At 45.4% G+C, this 26,877-nt stretch overlaps 1 protein-coding gene across 2 annotated transcripts in view; it reads left to right on the forward strand.

Moving 5' to 3' along the window:
- Positions 1-26,877, forward strand: part of ATP8A2 (ATPase phospholipid transporting 8A2) — an 899,065-nt gene that overhangs the window by 318,931 nt on the left and 553,257 nt on the right. For both annotated transcript variants that reach the window (XM_040340493.1, XM_040340494.1), the window contains 3 exons: positions 15,335-15,474; positions 21,630-21,768; positions 25,062-25,126. In XM_040340493.1, the coding sequence (XP_040196427.1) occupies positions 15,335-15,474; positions 21,630-21,768; positions 25,062-25,126 (344 nt within the window). The remainder of the gene's footprint in view (positions 1-15,334; positions 15,475-21,629; positions 21,769-25,061; positions 25,127-26,877) is intronic.

Raw genomic sequence — 26,877 nt, forward strand, 5'->3', positions numbered from 1 at the left:
TTTCTTTAAATATTAATATTTCAAATTCACCACTTGCATCCAGCAAGTGAAGCTCAATGTTACTTTATCTTTCTCACTAAGCTGATTTTACGTATTTGCTCTGAATGTTGTTAACAGTCGTACACAACAGAAGCTCAAATTCTACACACAGCTGAATGAGCCACAGGAGGGGCATACTCCTAGCTCTCTGGTCTGCACATAACCCTTCTCTGCATTTCCATTTAGCAAGACAGGTAATAATCAGCTACTGTGGTGGATTTTCTGCCTAGAAATCCAACAAATGGTCTGCAAATTTAGTGGCTTGGGTGTATGTTGAATTTTAACATGCAAAGAAGAATTTTATAGAATGTATGCATAGAATGCATTAAGGTAAAAAAAACAATTAGGGGCAGATCCACGTACATCGGCGTATATATAGACCGGCGTAGCGCATCTCATTTACGTTACGCCGACTCAACTTGGAGAGGCAAGTACCGTATCCTCATAGTATTTGCGCCCAACTTTGCGCCGGCGCAACATAAATTCCGAGGCTTAAGCCGGCGTAATTCAAAGTGGGAAGGAAGTGGGCGTGTTCCATTGAAATGAGACGTGACCCCATGCAAATGAAGGGCCGAACGGACGGCGCATGCGCAATGACGCTGACTATGTTCAGCGCCTCTCTGCGCATGCTCAGAACTCGGCCCGGCGTAATCAGTGAGATAGGAACTAGGCCCGGCGTAATTAGTGAGATACGACCAGGGCATAAATACGCCCAGACATGTGCCCGCCCAGTGCAAAAGTACATCCTCTTGTTTCCCCCCCTGAAGCAAGGTGCTTTTGTTCTGTTGTCTGTTGGTGTTTGTCGGTGTGTTTTTTGGAGAGATGTCTGCAGCTCCCAAGAAGAGGAAGCTCAATTACTTCCCCCAGGAGAGGGCTATTATTGTCAGGGCCATGACCCTGTATGATAGGTACCTCCATGAATGAATGAATGAATGAAAAATTTATAAAGCGCGGCACATGCGAACTGAATCGCTTCTGGGCGCTAGTTGTTCGTGTCTCATGCCATCAAAAGAGCAGAGTCTTGATCTGTCTTCTGAAAGTCAGGTGGTTTTCCTCCAACCGAATGCTGGTTGGTAAAGCGTTCCATAATCTAGGACCTTGAAAAGCAAACCTTCTTTCTCCTTTGGACTTGTATTTGGTTTTGGGTACCTTGACCAGATTTTGGTCGGTGGATCGCAGAACGCGATTCGAGTTGTGAGGTTCTATCTTGTCGCAAAGATATTGCGGAGCCTTCCCATGGATGCACTTATGTGTCAGGCAGAGTGCTTTGAATGCAATTCTGTCTTTTACTGGCAACCAGTGAAGGGTTCTCAATGAAGGTGAGATTGATTCCCATTTTTTTCCCCAGTCACCAGTCTGGCGGCCGTATTCTGAACGACTTGCAGACGGGAGATTTGGTACTTTGGGAGTCCGAGGTAGAGGGCGTTAGCATAGTCCAATCTGGAATTCACGATTGTTCCCACCACGACTGCTACGTCTTCTTTGGGGATAAATGGAATAAGTCTGCGTAGTAGGCGCAGCAGATGGTGCGCTCTGCTGACTACTGACCCTATTTGTGCATCCATTGTCATGAAGGTGTCGAAAATGACCCCAAGACTTTTGACTTTGGTGCTAGGGGTGATGATTTGGCCCAGAATGGGTGGCGGTGTCCAGGTTGTTGCCAGTTAACTCTTTCGGCTGGCGTGAAACATAAGGAGTTCTGTTTTTGAACTGTTGAGTTTCAGATAACTCTTAGGCCTTGTACTCACGGCAGGACATGTCTGATGAAAACGGTCTGCAGACCGTTTCCATCGGACATGTCTGGCCGGGGACTGCCCGGGGACTTCTGTACGATGGCTATACACACCATCGAACAGAAGTCCGCGCGTAAACAATACGCGGGGCGTGTCCGCGGTGTCGGTGCGTCGATGACGCGGTGTCGCCGCGACAATGACGCGGCGACGTGGGCGGCCCGCCTTTAAAATGCTTCCACGCATGCGTCGAAGTCATTCGATGCATGCGAGGGATGGCGGGCGGCAGGACATGTACGGTAGGTCTGTACAGACGACCGTACATGTCCGGGCGGACAGGTTTCCAGCGGACTGTTTTAAAGCAATGCCAGGAAACAGTTGTCCGCTGGAAACCTGTCCGATCCGCCCGAAAATGGTCCGCTCGGGCCAACACACGGCCAAACATGTCTGCTGAAACTGGTCTGCGGACCAGTTTCAGCAGACATGTTTGGTCGTGAGTACGGGGCCTAAGTCATCCAGTTTTCTATCAAAGAGAGACATTTCTCTAAACTGGGATGATGATCCTTTTTGTCGCAGATGCGAAAATAGATTTGCGTATCGTCTGCATAAGAGTGATAGAGTAGATCTTGGCTAATGATAATATACCATGGGCCAGAGAGTGCCAACACCACCAAGGCCAGGAGGACAGAGATCCTGCAAATTATTGCAGATGATGTTAATGCATTGGGGAGTGAGGCCAGGACCCCCAATGAGATCTTGAAAAAGATCAATGATCTCAGGCGCGTTGTCCGAGGTAAGCTGGCTAAGATTTCCGCTCATGCCAAGGGCACTGGAGGGGGACCATCAACCACTCTCAGGCTCAATGCTGAGGAGCGGGTGGTTGCCCAGTGCCTCCACAGGCATCAAGTGGAGGGAGTGCCTGGATTTGACTCCATTGAGGATGCCTTGAGGACAGGTAAGTAAGTTTGATTTCCTATCTGGTGTGTAGAATGTGTGGGGGGGAAGGGAACACGTGACAAGTGTGTGGATCCTCCAACCTGTGAATGTTTTGTGTCATCCACAGATGTGCAGGAGGGTGCTGGGCCATCTGGCCAGTCCTCACCATTCCCCGGACATCAGGCTGCCTCTGACCACCTGGCAAGCCCGGAGTCCTCAGGGGAGGGGAGTGACCACACTTCTCCTCAGGAGGAGGTTGAGGAGGAGGAGGTGATGTCTGCCAATGAGGTGAGACTCCATTTGGAGGAGTCTTCCCCTGGTGCTGGCACCAGTCAGGCCTCCATCAGGGGTAGCCCCTCCCACTCCTCCCCCAACAGGGCTTCCCCCCCCAAGGCTCTCCCCTTCTTCTAGGCCACAAGCCTCATCAGGACCCAGGAAGGCGACCCGGAAGACAAGGGGAGTGACAGACGTTCTGCCGGAAAACATCCGGAGGGACCAGGCCCGCCAGACCCGCCATCTGGGTGAGGTGGTGAGGAGAATGGGCTACATGTCAGACAGCATGGCCTCCATAAAGGAGTTTGCGCAGGATCTGGCCTGCAACTCCTCAGTTCTGGTCACCTGCATGGCTGATATGCAGGCCACCACAGCAGGTGTGGGTGAAGATGTCCGCGCCCTCACCGAGGCTTTCAGGGCCAATACGGCAGCCATCCAGGCGGGGGTGAGGCTGCATGAGGACACCAATGTGGTCCTCACCGTACCGCCCTGGCGTTGGAGGGCAGGCCGCCAGGTGTGGTGAGACCAGGGGATGCTTCTCCTGATGTCCCCCACCCAATGAGTCTCCCCTGAGGAGTCGGGGCCGTGGCAGGTGTGGGGCACGACAGCGCCGGTAATTTTTTGTTTTGTTTTTGTTTTTGACTCAGGCTATGAGTTTTTTATGTTTTTTTGGCTATTTTGACTCAGGTTATGAGTATTTTAATTGTTTTGTAGCCCAGGCAGGCTACAGTGTGACTGATGTATGAATGTGGGGGTGACATTCCTGTCGGAAAAGGGGTGTCGCCCTCGGTTGTGGTGGAGAAGGGATCCCCAGGACCAGGGAGAAGTGATCCCTAGGTCCGTGTGAATGGTGTATGAATGTACAACAACATAATTGGAGCCTTGGCGTGGCGTTGCTGCTCACAAGTCCTAAATGGTGGACTTGGGCTAATCCAATTTGATGTGGATGTGGGGTGTGTGCTAGGGACCACAGTGGTGTGCATGCGTGCATTCTCCTTGTGCCATGATTAATGTGTGTGTGTTTAATGTGCAAAGATGCCTACTGCAAAGACGTTTATGTGCGGTTGGTATATCCTCTCCCGTGCCCTCCTCCTCCGTGCCCTCCTCCTTCTACGCGCATCTAAAGCCAGTAGTATAGCTATGACCATGGATGCCCCTGGCATGTTGGCATACAGATTGTTGTCCTGCAAGTGTGGCTGCTCAGCTTGTCCCTAACGGTGCTGCTAAAGCTGACCTGCACACGTCTGGTGCAAAGTTAAAGCTGCTTTTTTGAGGGGTAACTTTAGACCGGGCGTACAGCTTACGCGCACTGTGTGTAGCCTGCGTTGGACAAACGTACTTTCGTGGATCGCCGTATCTCCCTCATTTGCATATTTGCATAGCAAAACAATGGTGCGTCCAGCGTATTTTTGCGCCCACGATGCGCCGGCGTAGAGCAATTACGTTGGTCGGAAAAAACTATTTTTCAGGCGTATCTCGTTTTGGGGATACGGCGCATAGATACGACGGTGCATATTTACACTTACGCCACGCATCTCGAGATACGCCGGCGTAAGTACTTTGTGGATCTGCCCCTTAGACTTTAGAACCACTTTTAGGTTCCTTAAGATAATACAGGACAGCTTAAATTTCTGACAAGACCAATAAGCAATTGTTTGCATCTTTCAAACAGATGTGCCAATACATTTTATTTTTAAAAAAGCAAAAGGGAGCAAAAGAAAATAAGAAGTTAAAGTACAAATAATTAAACACTGTCAATACATGTTATATATAAATCCTGTTTATTAATAATAATAATAATAATAATAATAATAATAATAGTAATATTACATTGTGTTCATACTCACTTTGCTACTAGAGCATTTGTTTTCTGTAGATTGCAAAAATCATACTTGATAATGCTGTTCACTGTCCCTTTTTCGTTGTCCGTGTCTCCGTTGCAGCCTGAGATTGCATAAACCAGCTTTTGCCACATCTACTGAGCAAGCTCCAGTTTCAGTTTACTTCTAAGCTGTTTATTTCTTATCTGTGCAGCCCACATAACTATAGAATCACACGTGTAAAGATGCACAGGTGTAAATGACAGTCCTCTCCCTCCCTCCCTCCTCCACCAAGTTCTTGTATTAATAAACACAATGGGCCAGATTCACAGAAGAAGTACGCCGGCGTATCTACTGATACACCGGCGTACTTTCAAATTTGCCACGTCGTATCTTTAGTTTGAATCCTCAAACCAAGATACAACGGCTTCTGGCTTTGATCCGACAGGCGTATGGCTTTGTACGCCTTCGGATCTTAGGTGCAACATTTCGGCGCCCGCTGGGTGGAGTTTGCGTTGTTTTCCGCGTCGGGTATGCAAATTAGCTTTTTCCGGCGATCCACGAAGGTACGCGTGGCCGTCGCATTCTCTTACGTCGTCGCTAGTCAGCTTTTCCCGTCGTATAGTTAAAGCTGCTATTATGTGGCGTATAGATAGACTTGCCATGTTAAAGTATGGCCGTCGTTCCCGCGTCGAATTTAAACATTTTTTTTTTGCGTAAGTCGTCCGTGAATAGGAAAGGACGTAACTTACGTCGAAGTTCAAAACATGACGTCGGTGCGACGTCATTTCGCGCAAAGCACAGCGGGAAATTTAAAAACGGAGCATGCGCAGTACGTTCGGCGCGGGAACGTGCCTAATTTAAATGATCCACGCCCCCTACCCGGATCATTTGAATTAGGCGGGCTTGCGCCGCAGGGATTTACGCTACGACGCCGCAACTTTACAGGCAAGTGCTTTGTGAATCAAGCACTTGCCCGTAAAACTTGCGGCAGCATAACGTAAATGCGATACGTTACACCGCCGCAGATCTACCTGAATCTGGCCCAATGGGGGGGTGGGAAATAAGATGGTGATTGATAGAGGTGTCACCTCCCTGTTAGTCCCAGCACATACACACTATAGACACAGGCTGTGATTAGCAGAACCTCCTCCAGATATCTTTACAGTGGGAACAAAGTGAAAACTATTGTCAGTCAACTTACACGTTGCCTAAACCATGTTATAGCCAAAAAATACAAAACGTTTGCTTTTAAATATAGATTTGTAATAAGCTTTAATACACTTTGGGCCATATCCACAAAAGAGATACTCCGGCGTAAGCCGTCGTATCTCTGGTTCTAACTTTGGAACTGATCCTCAGAAGCAGTTTTCCTAAGTTAGGCAGAAGATCCGACATCTGTAAGGGACTTACACTGCCGGATCTTAGGATGCAGTACCGCATCCGCCACTGGGGGCATTTCGAGTCGAAATGCCTCTTCTGGTATGCAAATTAGCACTTAGGGCGATCCTCAAAGCTTTTGTGCTTAGTTTTTTCGCCGTAAGTGTTAGTTTGCCAAGTGTAAAACTAGGGCTGCTTTTACAAAGTGTAAAGTTAGTCACACCTTGTAAAGGCCCATTCAAGCGACGGCATTTGGTATGCATTCCCGAGGGAGAACTCCACGGCAATTTGTAAAATCCAAACCGGCATGGGTCCCCCCCCCCAGGAGCATACCAGGCCCTTAGGTCTGGTATGGGTTGTAAGGAGACCCCCCCTCCGCCGAAAAATCGACGTAGGGGGTCCCCCTACAATCCATACCAGACCCGTATCCAAAGCACGCTACCCGGCCGGTCAGGAAGGGAGTGGGGACGAGCGAGCGCCCCCCCCCCCTCCTGAGCCGTGCCAGGCCGCATGCCCTCAACATGGGGGGGTTGGGTGCTCTGGGGCAGGGGGGCGCACTGCGGGCCCCCCCACCCCAGAGCACCCTGTCCCCATGTTGATGAGGACAGGACCTCTTCCCGACAACCCTTGCCGTTGGTTGTCGGGGTCTGCGGGCGGGGGGCTTATCGGAATCTGGGAATCCCCTTTAATAAGGGGGTCCCCAGATACCGGCCCCCCACCCTAAGTGAATGGATATGGGGTACATCGTACCCCTATCCATTCACCTGGAGGCAAAAAGTAAAAGTTAGTAAACACACAACACAAGGGTTTTTAAAATAATTTATTATTCTGCTCCGGATGCCCCCCCTGTCTTCTTTATTAGCTCTATTACCAGGGGGGGCTTCTTCTTCCACTCTCCGGGGGTCTTCTTCCACTCTCCGGGGGGGGTTTCTTCTTCCGCTCTCCGGGGGGGGGCTTCTCCGGACTCCGGGGGTCTTCTTCTATCTTCTCCCCTCTTCCGCTGTTGACTCGGCGAACCCCGGTTTTTCTCCAGCTGTCCGGTGCCTTCTTCTTCAGCGCTGGCTGCCTGCTATCTTTGTGTGTAAGCTCAATTAGTAACAGGCAGCCGGCGTGGTCTTCTGTGACGTCACCTTCTTCTCTTCTGTTCTTCTCCCCTCTTCCGATGTTGCCTCGTCGCCTGTTGTCGCTGTAATGATGGAAGCGCGCCTTGCATCCCATTTATATAGGCATCACCGTCCCATCATGCTCCGGCAGGTACCCACGTGGTGGGTGCCTACCCACGTGCACCCACCACGTGGGTACCTACCGGAGCATGATGGGACGGTGATGCCTATATAAATGGGATGCAAGGCGCGCTTCCATCATTACAGCGACAACAGGCGACGAGGCAACATCGGAAGAGGGGAGAAGAACAGAAGAGAAGAAGTTGACGTCACAGAAGACCGCGCCGGCTGCCTGTTACTAATTGAGCTAACACACAAAGATAGCAGGCAGCCAGCGCTGAAGAAGAAGGCACCGGACAGCTGGAGAAGAACCGGGGTTCGCCGAGTCAACAGCGGAAGAGGGGAGAAGATAGAAGAAGACCCCCGGAGTCCGGAGAAGCCCCCCCCCCCGGAGAGCGGAAGAAGAAACCCCCCCCGGAGAGTGGAAGAAGACCCCCGGAGAGTGGAAGAAGAAGCCCCCCCTGGTAATAGAGCTAATAAAGAAGACAGGGGGGGCATCCGGAGCAGAATAATAAATTATTTTAAAAACCCTTGTGTTGTGTGTTTAATAACTTTTACTTTTTGCCTCCAGGTGAATGGATAGGGGTACGATGTACCCCATATCCATTCACTTAGGGTGGGGGGCCGGTATCTGGGGACCCCCTTATTAAAGGGGACTCCCAGATTCCGATAAGCCCCCGCCCGCAGACCCCGACAACCAACGGCAAGGGTTGTCGGGAAGAGGTCCTGTCCTCATCAACATGGGGACAGGGTGCTCTGGGGTGGGGGGGCCCGCAGTGCGCCCCCCTGCCCCAGAGCACCCAACCCCCCCATGTTGAGGGCATGCGGCCTGGCACGGCTCAGGAGGGGGGGGCGCTCGCTCGTCCCCACTCCCTTCCTGACCGGCCGGGTAGCGTGCTTTGGATACGGGTCTGGTATGGATTGTAGGGGGACCCCCTACGTCGATTTTTCGGCGTGGGGGGGTCTCCTTACAACCCATACCAGACCTAAGGGCCTGGTATGCTCCTGGGGGGGGAACCCATGCCGGTTTTTTCTTTGAAAATTGGCATGGAGTTCTCCCTCAGGAATGCATGCTGAGCGACGTTATCATTTTTTTAAATAATTATTTGTTTTCCCGGCGCGTATATTTTTTTTCACCCGTCGCAACTTTAGTGTCCCGTCGCAATCCACAAAGCCGCCCGGCGTCAATTACGTTCACGCGCTGCACGTCGGGAAAATTACGTCACACGCATGCGCAGTACGGCCGGCGCGGGAGCGCGCCTCATTTAAATTATAAACGCCCCCTGGAGAGGAGGACCGCCTTACGACGGCGGCACTTAAGTTACACGGCCTGAAATTTCTAGGTAAGTGCTTTGTGGATCAGGCACTTAGGTAGAAACTTTAAGTCAGTGTAACTTAACTGCTGAAAGTTAAGTTACGCCGCCTGGCTGAGGATTTGGCCCTTTGTTTCTATTAGTTACCCGTATTTGCCGGTGTATAAGGCAACCGGGCGTATAAGACGACCCCCTAATTTTACATTTTTTTTAACATTTTTTGCCTGTACTCACCGTTTAAGACGACCCACCTTCCGAGGCTTCCGACGGTTCATATTTCTTCCTTCTGGAGCCATACTCTTCTTCATTCTTGCTGGAGCTGGAGCCAATCACGACGAGTGATGTGTTCTATTAATGAATAAAAAGCCTGCTTGGATTGTAACATTGTAACATCATCAGCCTGTGCCTCTCTGACTCTCAAAGCCAAACCGAGCAGGCTACTGTATGTAGCCTGCTCGGATTGGCAGGGGTTGTTACTTCAATCCGAGCAGGCTCTGTATTCATTTGAATACATAGCTCATTGGGATTGGCTAAGCGGTATATACTGTATGTAGCCAATGCTACATAGAGTATTACCGCACATGCAGCAGGCATCCGAGCAGCTAACCCGGCGTATAAGACGACCCCTGCTTTTTGGCCAGTTTTTTTAAGTGTAAAAGGTAGTCTTATACTCCAGAAAATACATATATTTATTTTGATTCTCTGTTCGGAATGCCTTTTTTATGTCATGTGACTGGCACAGCACCAATCAGCGCTTTTCAAACACAGATTCATAGTCCAGATGTCCTCTGCTGCTTTAGAGCATACATCAACAGAGTACTAGAAACGCTTCCAGGAGGAAAGGAAAGACCTGGGAAATGTCATGTGACTGCTAAACAACAAGTACGCCTTTGCTTTTCAAATTAAATATAGTGACATGAGCTTTATATATAAATAGAAGGGATGATGGAAATTGTTTGGTATCACTTTAAATATTAAGCTAAATGTCTTTGACACCTTAGATTGCAAGCTCTTTGAGGGCAGGTACTGATGTGAACGTACAATATGTATGTAGAGCTCTGCGTAAGTTGATGGCACTACATAAGTACCTCCTAATTAGGGATGAGCCAAACCCCCATCCCCCCCCCCCCCCGGTTCGCAGCAGAACATGCAAACAAGGTCTGGTATGGATTTTTTGGGGGAACCCCATGCCATTTTTTTTTATTTGGCGCAGGGTTTCCCTTAATATCAATACCAGACCTGAAGGGCCTGGTAATGGAATTTAGGGGAACCCCCACACATTTTTTTATTTTTCAATGACTTTCAATGACTGTTATCTGTATTGATGGAACCCGACAATTCCTTATAGCCGCAAGTTTTAAATTACTTTTTTTTCTTTAGTAATGTAGTTTTGTGCAGAGACTGTTATAAACACGGGAACATGTGCTACTTTAAAGGCATACTATAGACACCCCCCAGGTAGGAAATTTAAAGGAATATTTAACTTTTATTGATTCACTTTAAAATCACTGCTTCCGAAAAAACTGCCGTTTTTAAAACTTTTTGCATTGATACATGTCCCCTGGGGCAGGACCTAGGTCACCAAACACTTTTCATGACAATAACTTGCATATAAACCTTTAAAATGAGCACTTTAGATTTCTCCCATAGACTTTTAAAGGGTGTTCCGTGGCTTTTCGAATTTGCCACGAACACCACAAATTGTTCGCTGTTCGGCGAACAGCCAATGTTTGAGTCTAAATCATGTTTGCCCCGAACATAAAGCTCATCCCTGCTCCTAATAATGATAATTATAAAAATAATAATTATATTTATTGCAGGTTATTAAGTCATTATTACCTCACCTTGAGACATGTAGTAGATTTTATTGAAGCAAATACGCCTAACATGCATTGGAATAAACCAGCAGCCAGTAAGGTTCTGGTGCATTAAGCTCCTGCAATGTGGACAGCGGGTTGTGATGAGGGAGTAGACCTGAATTTATGTGTATGCACAGTACATATCTCTTTTACATCTTGTCCTTTGATTATTCCAAGTCTAATGCACGCGGTAAGCAGACACATGGAAATTTGTGTTGGTGATAAGCAGCAAATTATCTTCAACATAAATTTCATAGCTGATCACTTTTTGGATGAAAGTGCTCTGCTTGGAAATAAATTACATTTTTATCAAGTCTGACATTTGTAAGTGGATTTAAATTATGGTGTGGTTGATAAATGGTGTTGAAGTTGAAGTATTTCTCACCACTCCCACCTTTAATATACTCAACTATAGTGTCAGCCAGGCTACAACTAAGAAAAACATTGGTTTGACAGTTTCACATTCACAGGCAGAATAGATAGACTACACACATGCCGGCAAACCAAGAAAACCTGAGTGTGTGAACTTTTACCCTCCTGTTCTAAAGAGTAGCTACACGTGCTTATTAGGACAGCGAGATGTGTCACCGAGAATCAGTGACACATCTCCCCATCATCGAACCCCCTGTGATCCTGTATGTGATTTGGCTGACTATGTTTAGCTGTGCATGTGTGGTTAACTGTTTCCTTCTATTCTTCGTATTAGGAAAAGGAAAGACCGACACTTGTAAGCCAGTACGTTTTCAATAAGATGATTAGAAGCACCCATTATTCCTCCCTAGGCAAGCTCTACTGTGACATAGGTGTTTGTTATAGCAAAGTATCTACAAGATGTATTGTGTGCCCTTTTTATGTTTCTAGAGCTTTTGGTAAGGTGTAGCTCCTGTAGCACACACTCTTAAAGCTGTAGTAAATTCTTAAAAAAAAAGGGTAAATGGCATATTAATATTAATATACAGGATTTATATTGCGCCAACAGTTTGCGCAGCACTTTTCAACATGAGGGCAGAGATTACAGTTTCAATACTATTCAATACAGGATGAATCAGAAGGCCTTTTGCTCGTTAGAGCTCATAATCTAAAAAGGGAGGGTCAAGTGATACAAAAGGTAATAGCTGTGGGGATGATCTGATGAAAAAAATAAAAGTTGGGGTAAGGAGTTCCAGAGGATGGGAGAGTCTCGGGAAAAGTCCTGGAGGCGAGCATGGGAGGAGGCGACGGGGGAACTAGAGAACATAATGTCCTAGTGTGCACTGCATACTTGTATATTATTAGACTTACTCATAAAAGATATCCCTCCAGCATTGCGTTGTCACTGCAGACAAGGTTTCCATCTTCACCCGGCCTTCCTTCCGTGTGTGCAGACTCTGGCCGTTTGAATAGCCAAGCCACAATGGTGTCACTCCCGCACATGGGCATGGGAGTCATGACCGTGGCACAGTGATCGGAGCTCTGGATTCATGGCTCATTCAGTTTGCCCATGACTTCATAGTGCAGTGCGCCAATGACATCACTCGCTGAAGATATTCTGAATATCTCCTAAACGGTGCATATTTAGGAGATATTCATTGTACCTACAAGTAGGATTTATTAAAGGCTTACCTGTAGGTACAAGTGACAGCGGTGATTACCACCGCTTTAAATAATATGTTGCTTTCATATTTTCTCTGGTTATACAGTATACAGCTATAATAGCACTCTCTCACATAACATCTAATGTTTGTATTGCTCTCTCTTATAATGCTCAGCTCTTGTACCACACTCTAAGACAGCCGTCGCCTCTGGCATATAGGGGGCCGCACAGGTCCACTGGAGCATGGGGCTGGGTTGCAATTGTGAACCCTGTACATATGCCCCTGCCATACCACATAAGATTCACATATACTTGCGGCGGCGTAACGTATCGTCTATACGTTACACCGCCGCAAGTTTTCAGCGCAAGTGCCTGATTCACCAAGCACTTGCGTGTAAACTTACGGCGGTGTAACATAAAGGCGTCCGGCGCAAGCCCGCCTAAATCAAATGGGGCGTGTACCATTTAAATTAGGCATGCCCCCGCGCCAGACGTACTGCGCATGCTCCGTTTTGAAATTCCCGCCGTGCTTTGCGCGAAGTGACGTAATTTTTTTTGAACGGCGACGTGCGTAACGTACTTTCGTATTCCCGGACGTCTTACAAAAAAAAAAAATTTGAAATTTCGACCCGGGAACGACGGCCATACTTTAACATGGCTCATCTAAAGTTAAGCCATGTTAAAGCAGGCTTAACTTTGCGACGGGAAAAATTACTAGCGACGACGTAACGAACGCGAAAACCTTCGTGGATCGCCGTAAAAGCTAATTTGCATACCCGACGCAGGAAAACAACGCGAACTCCACCCAGCGGCGGCCGAAGTATTGCAGCCTAAGATCCGAAGGCGTACGAAGCCGTAAGCCTGTCAGATCTTAGCCAAAAGCCGTCGTACAGTATCTTGTTTGTGAATCACAAATTAAGATACGACGCAGCAAATTTGAAAATACGCCGGAGTATCAGTAGATACTCCGGCGTATCTCGTCTGCGAATCTGGCCCATAGTTGTTAATTATCATATCATGGGATGCAAAGGGGCCATCCATGTCAGATTTATGGTGATTGTGAGCAGTGACAAGAGAGTGGAATAAAGTATGTATAGCACATTTTCAAAGGAATAAATAAAATTTTAGTCACCATTCAAAAGTGGCAACATTTTTGAGATTGACAAATGCAATACTGGACATATTATAGCTTTAGTGAAAGCTGTTTAGACACAGAATTCTAGATGGTAGGGAATGCAACTAAATGTAATGAATGTGTGAGCAAATCTGTCTGGTTATCCTTCTTTATTAATACCGCAGAAGATCCTACATAGTCTCTGCAGAGACTGAGCAAGCTGATCATTTTCATTTTGTTTTAAAGTGAACCTGTTATAACAGAAGTGTGGGTGCTGCTATTGTTGATCTTTTTTCTGAAAGTGCTGGAGGTTAATACTGATCTGTTAGATGTAATACATTGCGTAGCTGACCTGGAACCTAATTGCTTTACTGATCTAGAGTCAGCGATTCAAAGAATTGAAGACAAAGGGTCATCATAGCAACTAACATTTTCAGAATTATTCAGCTATGGCGACCTCCATATTTGTCTCATGACAGGTTTTCCTTAAGTAAGGAATATATTTGTAGTTATTTCTTCTCTGTCAACCCCCAAATAGTTCTGGCGGCGGCAGCATGGGCAACACAGGAAAAATTATCCCTGTAAGACTTAAAGAGGTTGTAAAGGTTTGTGTTTTTTCACCTTAATGCATCCTATGCATTAAGGTGTAAAAACACCTGGCAATGACGCCCCCCAGCCCCCCCCCCCCCCCGTTTTACTTACCTAAGCCCGTCCACCTGCTGTGCGCAGGACGCGCACAGCGGGCTGGGGGCGTCATTGCCAGGTGTTTTTCTTCTCCATGGAGTCTCTCTCTTGATTGGCTAGATTGACAGCAGTGCAGCCATTGGCTCGCGCTGCTGTCAATCACATCCAATGACGCGGCGCGCCGGGGGTGGGCCGAGTGATACAGTCGGTGGCTATAACCGCCAGCTGTATAACGGAAGCGTGCCCGCAAGCTAGCCACCTTGGGGGTTAGCTCTTGCGGGGAGGAGCCAAGACAGCCGCCGAGAGGGACCCCAGAAGATGAGGATAGGGGCCACTCTGTGTAAAACAAACGGCACAGTAGAGGTAAGTATAACATGTTTGTTATTTAAAAATAACAAAAAACGAAGCCATACAGCCACTTTAAACAGTGACAAATATATGCATTTGAACTGCAAAAGTAACTAGAACTTTTGAAACTTGGTGTCTCATTGACTCTGCACAGAAAAGTAATAATTATTTTGCATGCAGCTCTTTAATTTTGAAGTTGATTTGCCTCATGGATGGTGGGCTTGGTGCAAGGAGAATTTTAGACCTTCACCTAGCAATGCACCTTTTTTTAAGCAGTTGCTTGCATCTTGGCAGCTCAGAGGTTTACAACATCATCTCTTTTTAGCACCACTACACTTCATTTCATTTTGGTCAAGCACTAAGTGGTGAGGATGGCTCTTCCATCCGGCTGTGATCTTAGTTGGAGTAAGTGCCTCTGTACACATGCTTTAGTTTGCTTCAGAACTGCTTTTTTCTCCATACTCAACACGCCAAAGGGAATGCAAAAGTAGTTTGAAGGAGGCCAAAAGGTTAGTCCCAGGTCAAATGCACATGTAAAGGAACTGAGATGGAACTTTAGGCTCAATGCACACTGGGCTTAAAAAAAGTCTTCTAGAGAGCATGTTTTGTACAAAGTTTAGAAGAGTTTAGAAGAGTTTTATGTCTTTTTTCAGCCAGTGAGCTCCAATCAGAAATTTTGAATGAGAAGGTTTATTTTCCTGCCTCTAAACGTTGATCTCAAAATATGCTTGTAAACGTCCTAATGTCCTAATGTCCTAATGTGCATGGACACATGGGATAACATTGAGCTGCTTCTACAGATAGAACACAAAACTCCTGTAGAAGCAACGTTTTTTACGCCAGTGTGCATGGAGCCTCAAAGCATCTCAAGCTGATCTCAAATGCAAGCTAAAATCACCTAAATGTGTGCTTCATTCTCCCAGCAACACAAGCTCAAATAATCCTTATATGTTGCCTGTTATGAGCCCCGTGCTACATCTTTAATTGATTTTGGCATCTGCTATAGATAAAATCTTACCATTTTAAACTTTTTTTTTTACAGGTTTGAGGACATTGTGCATCGCATACACTGACCTGGATGAATCTGAATACAAGGAATGGCTGAAAATTCAAAATGAGACCAGTGTTATTTTGAAAGACAGGGCTCAGAAACTTGAGGAATGTTATGAACTTATTGAAAAGGTGAGCAGTGCATAAGTCATCGCTTTTTGACTCTCCAGCTGTGTCTGTACTACAAGTCCCAGGATCCTCATTCAACAGGTGGGAAAGGTTACATTCCCATGCAGTTGTGTATATAAGAAGCTTGTCAGTCTATGATATTTTACATTATTTGCAAAGCCAGTTTTTATTAAAAAAAAATGTTGAAATATTGTCCATTATGGTGCCATTGTTTTTCTGTTTAAGAAAATATTTGCACTTCCACCCCAAACATCCCTTAATCCCTTAGATATTTTCTTACAGCGATTATCGTATGGTTAGACCATGGGGGAAAACATACTGTGGCTATTATAGCAAACCATGACATCATCATGAACCTGATATTGTAGCTTTGGTGACACCCTAACCTTTTATTACTCCCTTGTAATTATGCCAGAAGAAAAACAGAATATCAACACTATCTACCATTCCCTTGAGCTTTGGGTTAAGCTGTGTGGACCAAGAGGGTTTCCTGAAAATATGAAACCAATTAATAACTTGTATGATGATCACACATAATAGTTATGGATAGCTGACATTCAGAGCGGCTTAGCTGAGGTGAAACATATGGATTATTGGAGGAAAGCAAAGGATGTAGTGAGTGACTAATAAAGAAACTGTGGTTAAATTAGTGAGCCTGATGTGCTAATTTGGACCCATCTACCTAATAGATAATAGAAGTCAAAACAACAGTAATGTTGCCAACAGGCTTCCAGTGGTTTTTCTTATACACTGATCTGACGTAAAATTATGTGCATTGCAGTTTGTTGTGTATGGGGCTGTAAATCAGCAGACCGGTCAGGGTGGGTCCCCATGGTGACCCATGTCCTCAGGCAAAGGCGTTTACAATTTGCAGGTGAGCATCAGAACTGAACCAAGAAGCAATGAAAGAAGATGGCCTGGTCTGATGAATCACATTTTCTTTTACATTATGTGGAAGGCCAGGTTTATGTGTGTTGCTTACCTGGGGAAGAGATGACAGCAGGATCCAGTATGGGAAGAAGGCAAGACGGCAGAGGCAGTGTAATGCTTTTATTAACCTTCCTAGCGGTGTTCCCGAGTCTGGCTTGGGGTAAGATTTTTATACCAAAATCGGTATCCCAGAGTTAGACTCAGGCTCGCCACGCTGCAGCCAGAGACAAAGTTACTTACCTTGTTCCTGGATCCAGCAATGCCGCCGCGCTGTGTGAGCGAGCGGGACCTCGCTCGATTCACACAGTGTCCTCCTGTGCCGCCGATCTCCGTTCCCTGCGACGTTACGACGCACGGGGGCGGAGAATGGCGCCAAATTCAAAAAGGTAAACAAACACAATACATACAGTATACTGTAATCTTCTAGATTACAGTACTGTATGTAAAAAATACACACCCCCCTTGTCCCTAGTGGTCTGCCCAGTGCCCTACATTTTATATAATAAAAACTGTTATTTCTGCCTGCAAACTGTACATTGTCCAAAAGTGTTCCTTTATGTCAAAAATGGTTTTAGAGCAGCTAAAAAACAGCGATAATAAATTATAATCACTTGCAGAATTGTGTGATAGCGATTTGTGGGGAAATTCGTCATTTAAGTGAGTTATTCGTAAGAATTACGGGCCAGATTCACATAGAGCGGGCGCAGCGTAACGTAACCGGTTTACGTTACACCGCCGCAATTTTTCTGATTTAGTGCCCGATCCACAAAGCACTTACCTGGAAATTTGCGGCGGTGTATCGTAAACAGGTCCGGCGCAAGGCGGCCCAATTCAAATGGGGCGGGTACCATTTAAATTAGGCGCGCTCCCGCGCCGGACGTACTGCGCATGCTCCCGTCGCAAATTTCCCGACGTGCTTTGCGCGAAATTACGACTCGCCAACGTTTTGTGAATCGCGACGTGAAAAAAAGACTTACGCCGGGAAAAATAAAAAATGTAAAAAAAATTCAAAAGCGACGCGGGAAATACGGGCATACTTTAACATGGTGGAGTACTTTTACACCATGTTAAAGGTGCCCTATCTTTGCGATGGAAATCTAACACTTACGACGCCGTAACGACGGGAAAAATCTTCGTGGATCGCCGTAACTCCTAATTTGCATACCCGACGCTGGTTTACGACGCGAACTCCCCCCAGCGGCGGCCGCGGTACTGCATCCTAAGATCCGACAGTGTAAAACAATTGCACATGTCGGATCTTAGGGATATCTATGCGTAACTGATTCTATGAATCAGTCGCATAGATAGAAACAGAGATACGACGGCGTATCAGGAGATAAGCCGTCGTATCTCTTTTGTGAATCTGGCCCTACAGGCCTACAGTATAAAATGCCAAATTTCCTTGCAAATAATGGTACCGCTTTCAGCACCTTTTTTCTGAAATAATCATACCGCCAGGGAGGTTAAGGAAATATTCTGCTTTGTCCTGCCATTCATGTGGTTGTTACATTCACACATACCACCTACCTAAACAATGTTGCTGACCAAGTACACTTCTTCATGGAAACAGGGGGGGATGTTTAGGCAGAATAATGCACGATGCCACACTGCAAAAAAGATAAAAAATCAAGAGTGGTTTGAGGAACACAGCAGATTTTATGTGTTGATTTGGCATCCAAATTCTGCAGATCTTAATCCAATTGAGCATCTGTGAATTTCTTCAGCTTAACAAAATTGACAATCATGATTCTACATATACAGTATAACACTATCCATTCTGTATTTTAGAAGTTCCATTATTCTTGCTAGCTCAGATGCTGGTAAATACCATCTAAAACAATTGATAATTACAGAGTTATAAAGATAAAGTTTGCAGAAGCTTCCTTTCTTGAGTCATTTTGCTGTTCATCCATAACAAACACACTATGCATGAACAGCTTTACAAAGTTTTTCAGCACAAATTATTATTATTATTATTATTTATTATTATTATACAGGATTTATATAGCACCAACAGTTTGCGCAGCGCTTTAATTGGTGGACTATACAGTAGTTTTCATAATATATTCAGTGGACTGTTATTTTTAAATTATACTCAGTTTAACTATTATTTTTATAGTATTCACAGTTAACGGGCTGTTTTTTTTTAATGATATACTCAGTTAGGGGACTGTTGTTTTAATAGGATGTTTGATTTAGTGCCAAAGTATTACCCGGTGGTTTGCAAAGTACAAAGAACTAATTAAATCAGTGACTGCCCCAGAAGAGCTTTAAATATAATGTACCCAGGGCCAGGACAAGGGGAGGGGGGAGTAGTCAAGTGGGGGTGGGGCACCGCATGACACCTGAACCCATCCAGACCTCTATTAGCGCAGTACTGCTCAGGATTTCACAGCTTACATGATCACAAGTCATTTGTGGCAGAGGAACCAGCAGCAGGCAGATCCCACAATGTCACTGCACACTTTGGGTCCATGAGAAACCCGATCGGTGAACCCAGACCTACACAGTGGTGCTGAGAAAAGCATTGTGGCAGCTGGGATCCCATTTCCAAAGACAATTGGGGGTATACATCAGCAGAGTAAGTGTGGGAGCAAATTTTAGTATGTTTTCCCTGGGCACTGGTTAAACACACACACTAGAACCACAATTGTCGTAGCATCATACAAGCAACTAACAATACATATGGGTATTTAGTATGTAATTTATCTTGGATCTCTCTTGATTAGCCGCACAAATTTGGTCGTTTTTACACTTATGTGTTAACTGACATGTAATTAGCTGAAGTTGCCCCTTTAGAATATATTTAGAATCCTCTAAATCTCAAAATTCCTTTGCTTTACTGCTGTGATACTACTTCCTGTTAGATGATTGTTATATTCATTCTCCATGGTCCCACTGTATGTAGTAATGTAGCCACCTTCTCCTGCTTGCTAGCAAAGCACATGACTACAAGTAACGTTAAGGCCCCATGCACACGAGACGCTGGTAAACACGTGTTCAGAGGCATTTGGACAGCTTTTTCAACTGCCCTTGAACACATTCAATGTTATCCTATATGTCCATGCACACAGTCAAGTTTTTCTGTGTTTTTCGGCAGTTGCGTTTATGCTCGTTTATGCTATTTTTTTCAGAAGCAAAAAAATGGGTTCAGACGCAAAAATTTTCGCGTTTCAGACGCAAATCGCGGCTAAACGCGGCAAAATGCTGTTACCGCGATTGCGTTTATAGGCGTTTTTAAAGGTGCCCTATTTTTTTTTAATTAGAAATCTCAAAAATGATGGCAAATGATGAAAAAAACATAAAAAACATAAAAAATGTAATTGCTTGCATTGCATTGTGGACAATCCACAACTTGTGGCAGGTGACGTGGCCAGGTGACGTGGCCAGTGGACAATCCACAACTTGTGGCAGGTGACATGGCCAGGTGACGTGGCCAGTGGACAATCCACAACTTGTGGCAGGTGACGTGGCCAGGTGACATGGCAACTTGTGGCAGGTAACGTGGTCAGGTGACATGGCAGGTGACGTGGACAATCCACAACTTGTGGCAGGTGACGTGGCCAGGTGATTTGGCAAGTGGATAATCCACTTGTGGCAGGTGACGTGGCAAGTGGACAATCCACAACTTGTGGCAGGTGTCGTAGTCAGGTGACGTGGCAAGTGGACAATCCACAACTTGTGGCAGGTGACGTGGCCAGTTGATGTGGCAGGTGACGTGGCCAGTGGACAATCCACAACTTGTGGCAGGTGACGTGGCCAGGTGACGTGGCAGGTGATGTGGCCAGGTGACGTGGCAGGTGACGTGGCCAGGTGACATGGCAAGTGGACAATCCACAACTTGTGGCAGGTGACGTGGCCAGGTGATATGCCAGGTGACGTGGCCAGGTGACGTGGCCAGTGGACAATCCACAACTTGTGGCATGTGGCGTGGCCAGGTGACGTGGCAAGTGGACAATTCACAACTTGAGGCAGGTGACGTGGCAAGTGACACGCTAAATACACGTACACTGCTGCTCTCTCAGCTGCTACTCACTCTGGTCTCACAAAATGGCTGAAATGGTTAAATAATACTGTTTTTGAGCTTAGGGAGAGTCTTATGATGTTTCCTAACCAAACGCTTATAAACGCAAACGCAGTAAAACGCCGCAAAATTCGCGGCAAAAACTGGCGTTTTAAACGCTGTTTTTTGCGTTTGAAAACGTGTGTTTAGATGAGTTTGCATCTGCGTCTCGTGTGCATGGAGCCTTACTGCTCGTTCCAAACAAATGGAAGTGAAGGGAAAAGGAGAGGTTATAGCGCTGAGTAAGACCATTACAAGGAAGCAGAAGAACACTCTAACAATCAATTTCAAGTACATGAATTTTTGGGGGAAAATAAGGGTAGCATTTATTGTCACTGCTTATAAGTAGAAGTTTCCTGATTGAGACATGTTAACAGCATTTCCAGACTGTTACTGCATTGAATCCTGGGTATGTATATGTGTTTGCATAAGTGGAGGGTACCTTTGGCCCCTATAGATGTCTAATTCAACCCAGCCCTGTAATATGTAGCATGTACAATTGTAGCCAATGCAGCTCTGAAATTTTTGGAAATAATTTCTGTGACAGATCTCAAATACCCCAGGTGGGCACATCCGCCAGACCCTTGTCTCCTGTCCTCCAAACGCACCCGCAGCCTGAAGATTTGCCATAACCAGCCCTTAACCCCTCAATCACGTCAGAATACACACAGGTGTTGAGGGTTAAACATGCAGAGCATAAACTGTTTATTAAATCCAAGACATACACTTTTACACACAGTTAGGGACACTCCCCTTAGCTTTGTCATAGAGGGGAGGGGGTAGGGGACAAGGAACAACCAATGGGAACGGAAAACTTGTACATTGAAACAGTCTACAGATAAACATAAAGGAATTATGGTAAGCAGGCAGCCTCTCAATACACATCCCCTGCAGAGACGTCTCCAGTCCAGACCATTGTCCATGTGTCATGAACCAACACAATTAGACACAGCAACAAGAGGTGGCGATGGGGGAGAAGGGATGTAGCATTACATTACATTATCTAAATGCCAGGTTGTCCCCAGGTCTCCAGTCTCTTCTGGGCCATAATCTGTAGGTAGGAGGCCCGCCCACATTCCCTTCCAAAACACACAGTGACAGTGGGTTCTATCACAATTTCAAACTTTAAACAGTTTTAGTAAAATATTGTGTGTGTTTCTTACAGAATTTGATGCTCCTTGGTGCCACAGCAATAGAGGACCAGCTACAAGGAGGAGTCCCAGAAACCATAGCCACTTTGATGAAAGCTGAAATTAAAATATGGGTTTTAACAGGAGACAAACAGGAAACTGCTGTAAATATAGGTAAATATTAGGTTTAATTGTAATTTCTGGTCCAATTGAAAGTTTTTCTAAACAAGAGTGCAGCTGCAACGCTTCCTGCTTCTTAAGCTCTGCTTAATCTTACCCTAAAGCCCCATACATGCGGCCCGAATGCCAGGCGTCATTGGCTGGTTCAATAAAAACTGTCCGACATTCGGCCCGTGTGAATGCCAGATGGTCCGACAGAAGCCAGCCATTTGGAAAACCAGCAGTCAAGCGGCTCCCAATCAGCGCTCTCAGCAAATGGCTAGGTTGAACAGAAAAAACTTATAGTGTATACCAGGCTTAAGCCTATGAAGAGCCTATCACAGTGATTGACTAATAGTGCTGCTAAGGATTCAGGAGAAAGTGGAGCCGAGGCATTCTTACACATCAGCACACCCCAGGATTTAGGAGAGCCAGGGTATTGTGGTGACCAAAAGGAACCAGAAAATCCCTTACTTCTTCCATCGCAAATCCAAAAAGCTAAATTAAAAGCACAGTCCACCCTTTGAAAAAAATAAATGCACCCACTTTAGTGAAAAAAAAAAATGTTCATGTGTTAATATTTTGATTGTATCTTGCAAAGCATTGCAACCATAATCAGTGCATTGCAGGTGGAATGTACAGGCTTCTGCAAACTATTCCCCATGGCACACATCTGAGCCGAGGTATAGACCTTCGGTTGTGGGGATGGAGGAAGTACGGTATATAGTGTCAATGACATCACTAATATAGTGGTCCATTGAGATCCATGAGTCCTTCTGCTGCAGTGACAAATAGGGCTTGCAGTCTTTCCATTCACAGATCCTGTAAATGTACCTGTGAATGAATACCAGTGGCGTACCATCCATGTGTGCAGGGGCACTGTGACCTACCCTGCACCCATGGATGATTGTCCCTTAACAGTCATGGATGATCGGTGTGACGGGGGGGGACAGTTGCAATCACCGATCTCCCTGTATATCTTTTCGTCTGACAGCCGCTTCACCTCATCTCCCTCTCGCGGCTACCAGCTGTAAAACTATAGAGGGAAATCGGTGGTGGCAACTGTCTCTCCCACCGCATTATCATCCCCCCACTGTCCCTTGTGTCCTCCTCCCTCAGCCCCCTGTGTTCTCCTCCAGCCCGTGTTCTCCTCTGCCCCTATGTCCCCCGGCCCCATGTCCTCCTCCGGCCCGCTGCACTGCTCCTCCTCCACCCCCCCTCGCAGCTGGCTTCCCTCCTCTCCCGCTGGATGCTGTGGGGGATGTCAGGATGGAGAGCGGGTAAATATGTAATTTACCGGCCCCTTCCTTTTCTGAATTGGACATTAAGAGCCATCGCTACCAATCGCTCCTGTGTCATTTGATAACTGAGCAGCGTAAACTGTGTTTACTTTGCTTCAGTTTATGAATGAATGGGAACCTTTGTGTCCTGTCCATTCATCTTCAATGCTGAGGCTGCTGAGAAAGGGCCTGGGGAATCAGTAATCAGTCCCTTTCTCTGTCTCAAAGAAGAGATGTCAGGGGTCTGTTTAGACACCTGATATCTCACGAAAGCCTACCAAAAGTGTTGATTAAAAAAAATATTGCAATAAATATTACAAAATGAAATTGTAAAAAAAGTATAAAAAATAAAATTGGGTAAAAACAAATATAAAATAAAAAAACTTCTAACACTGTCCATTGCTCTACTGACAACGTCCAATGCCCTACTGACACCATCCACTGCCCCCCAAAAAAGCATTTAAAAAAAAATATACAAAAAAATGTAATTGTAAAAAAATACTAAAAATAAAATAAAAATAAAGAGCTACTGACATTGTTCACTGTCCTACGGACACCATCCTGCACATACTACCCACCTCCATACACTCCGCACTTCTCACCTGCACATTCTGCCCACCTCCATATACTCCGCACTCCTCTCCTGCACATAATACCCACCACCATACACTCCGCACTCCTCTCCTGCACATAATACCCACCACCATACACTCCATACTTCTCTCCTGCCCATACTATCCACCTCCATACACTCCACACTCCTCTCCTGCACATAATACCCACCACCATACACTCCGCACTCCTCTCCTGCACATAATACCCACCACCATACACTCCATACTTCTCTCCTGCCCATACAATCCACCTCCATACACTCCGCACTCCTCTCCTGCACATAATACCCACCACCATACACTCCGCACTCCTCTCCTGCACATAATACCCACCACCATACACTCCATACTTCTCTCCTGCCCATACTATCCACCTCCATACACTCCACACTCCTCTCCTGCACATAATACCCACCACCATACACTCCGCACTCCTCTCCTGCACATAATACCCACCACCATACACTCCATACTTCTCTCCTGCCCATACAATCCACCTCCATACACTCCGCACTCCTCTCCTGCACATAATACCCACCACCATACACTCCATACTTCTCTCCTGCACATATAATCCACCTCCATACACTCAGCACTCCTCTCCTGCACATCTTACCTACGAGCACCACATTTTTTTCCTTATCAATGCCTAGGGCCCAATTTTATCTTGCACACAGGCCCACTAGTTTCATGATACCCCCCTGAATGATGCGGCTGTGCAGGTGGAGCCATGCACAGCAGTGCCAAATAAAAACTAAACTAAGTTTAACTAAACTAAGTTAACTAAGGTTTGCTGGGAGAAGAACCCCACAATTCAGGTAAGTGGAGGGTGTGAGTTTGTGAGTGAGGGACTGGGGAATATTTCCATGTTTCATGTTGCACTATAAATCTGAGGGCAACATCACACATGGTATGAAAGGAGGAGTACGCTACTAAGTTTAATATCCATTTAAGGATTGTGCTGATGTAAGCCTAAAATTTAAATTCCATTATTATAGCTTGAATATTGTTTGTTTTGGCTTGATGATGCAGAATATTGACACCATGCAGTAGGGCTGGGGGAGTGAAAAGAAGTATAAACAGTATGGCTGTATCTGGCTATAAAGAAGCAATTCTTGGTATACATTTGGCCTCTGGGGCATAAAGGAATGATCTGCCTGGCTTCTTTATATACAGTATCCTGCTATAGGGATGAAACTCCTTGTTAAGTTTTTATGTGATGGAATTGATATAATAAAAACTCCATTCTGATATTGGCAAAGCTGTACTTCAAAGGGCAGACAAAACAGGTCTGAAAACTTCCACGCTGCTTACCCCATGTACCTCCACTTGTAAGTGGTGCAGACTAGCTGACTGACTGTCATTCTGCTTGGTTAAATTGTCTTGCTAATGATGAATATATTGTGTTTGGCAGGATACTCATGTCGGCTGGTGTCACAGACAATGTCACTCATCGTTGTTAATGAGGACTCACTGGATGTAAGTTTATGTTTCCATATTTTCACAATTTAATTGTGTAACAATGAAGTACAGCGGTGCATTCTTAAAGCAGTCATCACTTCCTTCATAAATCCCAGAATAGCCATTTACTTCTCATTTAAAGTGTACCTATCATTAAATACTACTGTTCACTTGAATCAGCATGTCATCAATCCTAATTAGCCTGTTGTGGACTTTGGCCATGCTACACACGCCCAACAAAAAATTTATTGAAGTACACAGGGTATGTGTAGTACTGTCCCAGTCACTACTCCCTTGTAAGCCCTGTTCTGCTTAACCCCCTGGCGGTATTCCTGTGGAAATCCTGTACCATTAGCGGTATCCCCGAGCCAGACTCGGGATCGCTCGCAGTATCCAGGCAGGCAGAGTTACTTACCTTGTCCCTGGATCCTGCGATGCCTCCCCGCTTTGTGATAGAGCTGCCCACTCGCTCAATTCACACAGTGCCTCTGTGCCGCCGAGGTCCGTTCCCTGCGACGTTACGGCGCACGGGGGCGGAGATCGGCGCCAAATAAAAAAAAAGTAAATACACAGTACATATACAGTACTGTATGAAATAAATACACACCCCTAGTGGTCTGCCCAGTGTCCTGCATGTACTTTTATATAATAAAAACTGTTCTTTCTGCCTGGGAACTGTAGATTGTCCATAGCAACCAAAAAGTGTCCCTGTATGTCAAAAGTGGTTTTAGACCAGCTAGAAAACGGCGATAATAAATTAGAATCACTTGTAGAATTGAGAGATAGCGATTTGTGGGAAAATTTGTCATCAAAAAATTAAGTCATCATTTTTATTATTATTATATTATTTGTTATAATTATTTATATGTATTTATTATATTGTAATTTATGATTTTGTGTTTCAAATTTTATTATACCCGGGATGTCTACTAGACTCTTGTTTAGACAGATTTAAGTGAGTTATTCCTAAGAATTGCAGGCCTACAATATAAAACGCCAAATTTCCATGCAAAATAATGGTACTGCTTTCAGCACCTAAAATCTGAAATAATCATACCCCCAGGGAGGTTAAAGAGGAACTGCAGTCTGCTCACATCATTTGTAATAAAAACATATTTTCCATTCTGAAGCTTCCTCCAACCCTTTGCATATTATTGTATATACTGCGAATCTGTACTTGCCAAATATGCTGCAGAAATCTCCATCCACTGAGTCTGGCTGCATCCATTTTAACTGTGGGTAGCTGAAGCTGCTGCTTATTCACTTCCTGGATTTACACAGACACACAGAGGCACACCTCCAGCCCTCACTTTCTGGCAAACTCTCACGATAGTGAAAGAGAGATCTGTGCATGATGACAAAAGCCTAGGCTTTTTACCAGACAAGAAACAGGTGGGCTGTACTCTAAAAGATATTTACTGGCAGATTTTTTTTTTTTTTTACTAACTAAAGTTAAAACAACAAGGGCAGGAGATTTAATAGATAGAAAGTTGAAAAAAATAACTGAAGGTCCACTTAAATTTCCACATGATGTTAGTTAAAGTAAACTCACTTTCTTCACATGTTAGTATGTTCATATTTAAACCCTTCAGTTTAAATATGTTTTAAAATCAGTTTTTATTGACTACTTATTTCCCTTCTGTACCCTGTACCCGTACATTGACTTCTGTACAACCTCCCTACCCATACATGGAACAAAATTCGTCCAGTCCCTGCTGAACCGGCTGAATCCGAACCATTTATGGACAGTCTAAAGCCTGGTACACATG

This window comes from Rana temporaria, chromosome 2, assembly GCF_905171775.1.
Source record: "Rana temporaria chromosome 2, aRanTem1.1, whole genome shotgun sequence".
Lineage (NCBI taxonomy): Eukaryota > Metazoa > Chordata > Amphibia > Anura > Ranidae > Rana > Rana temporaria.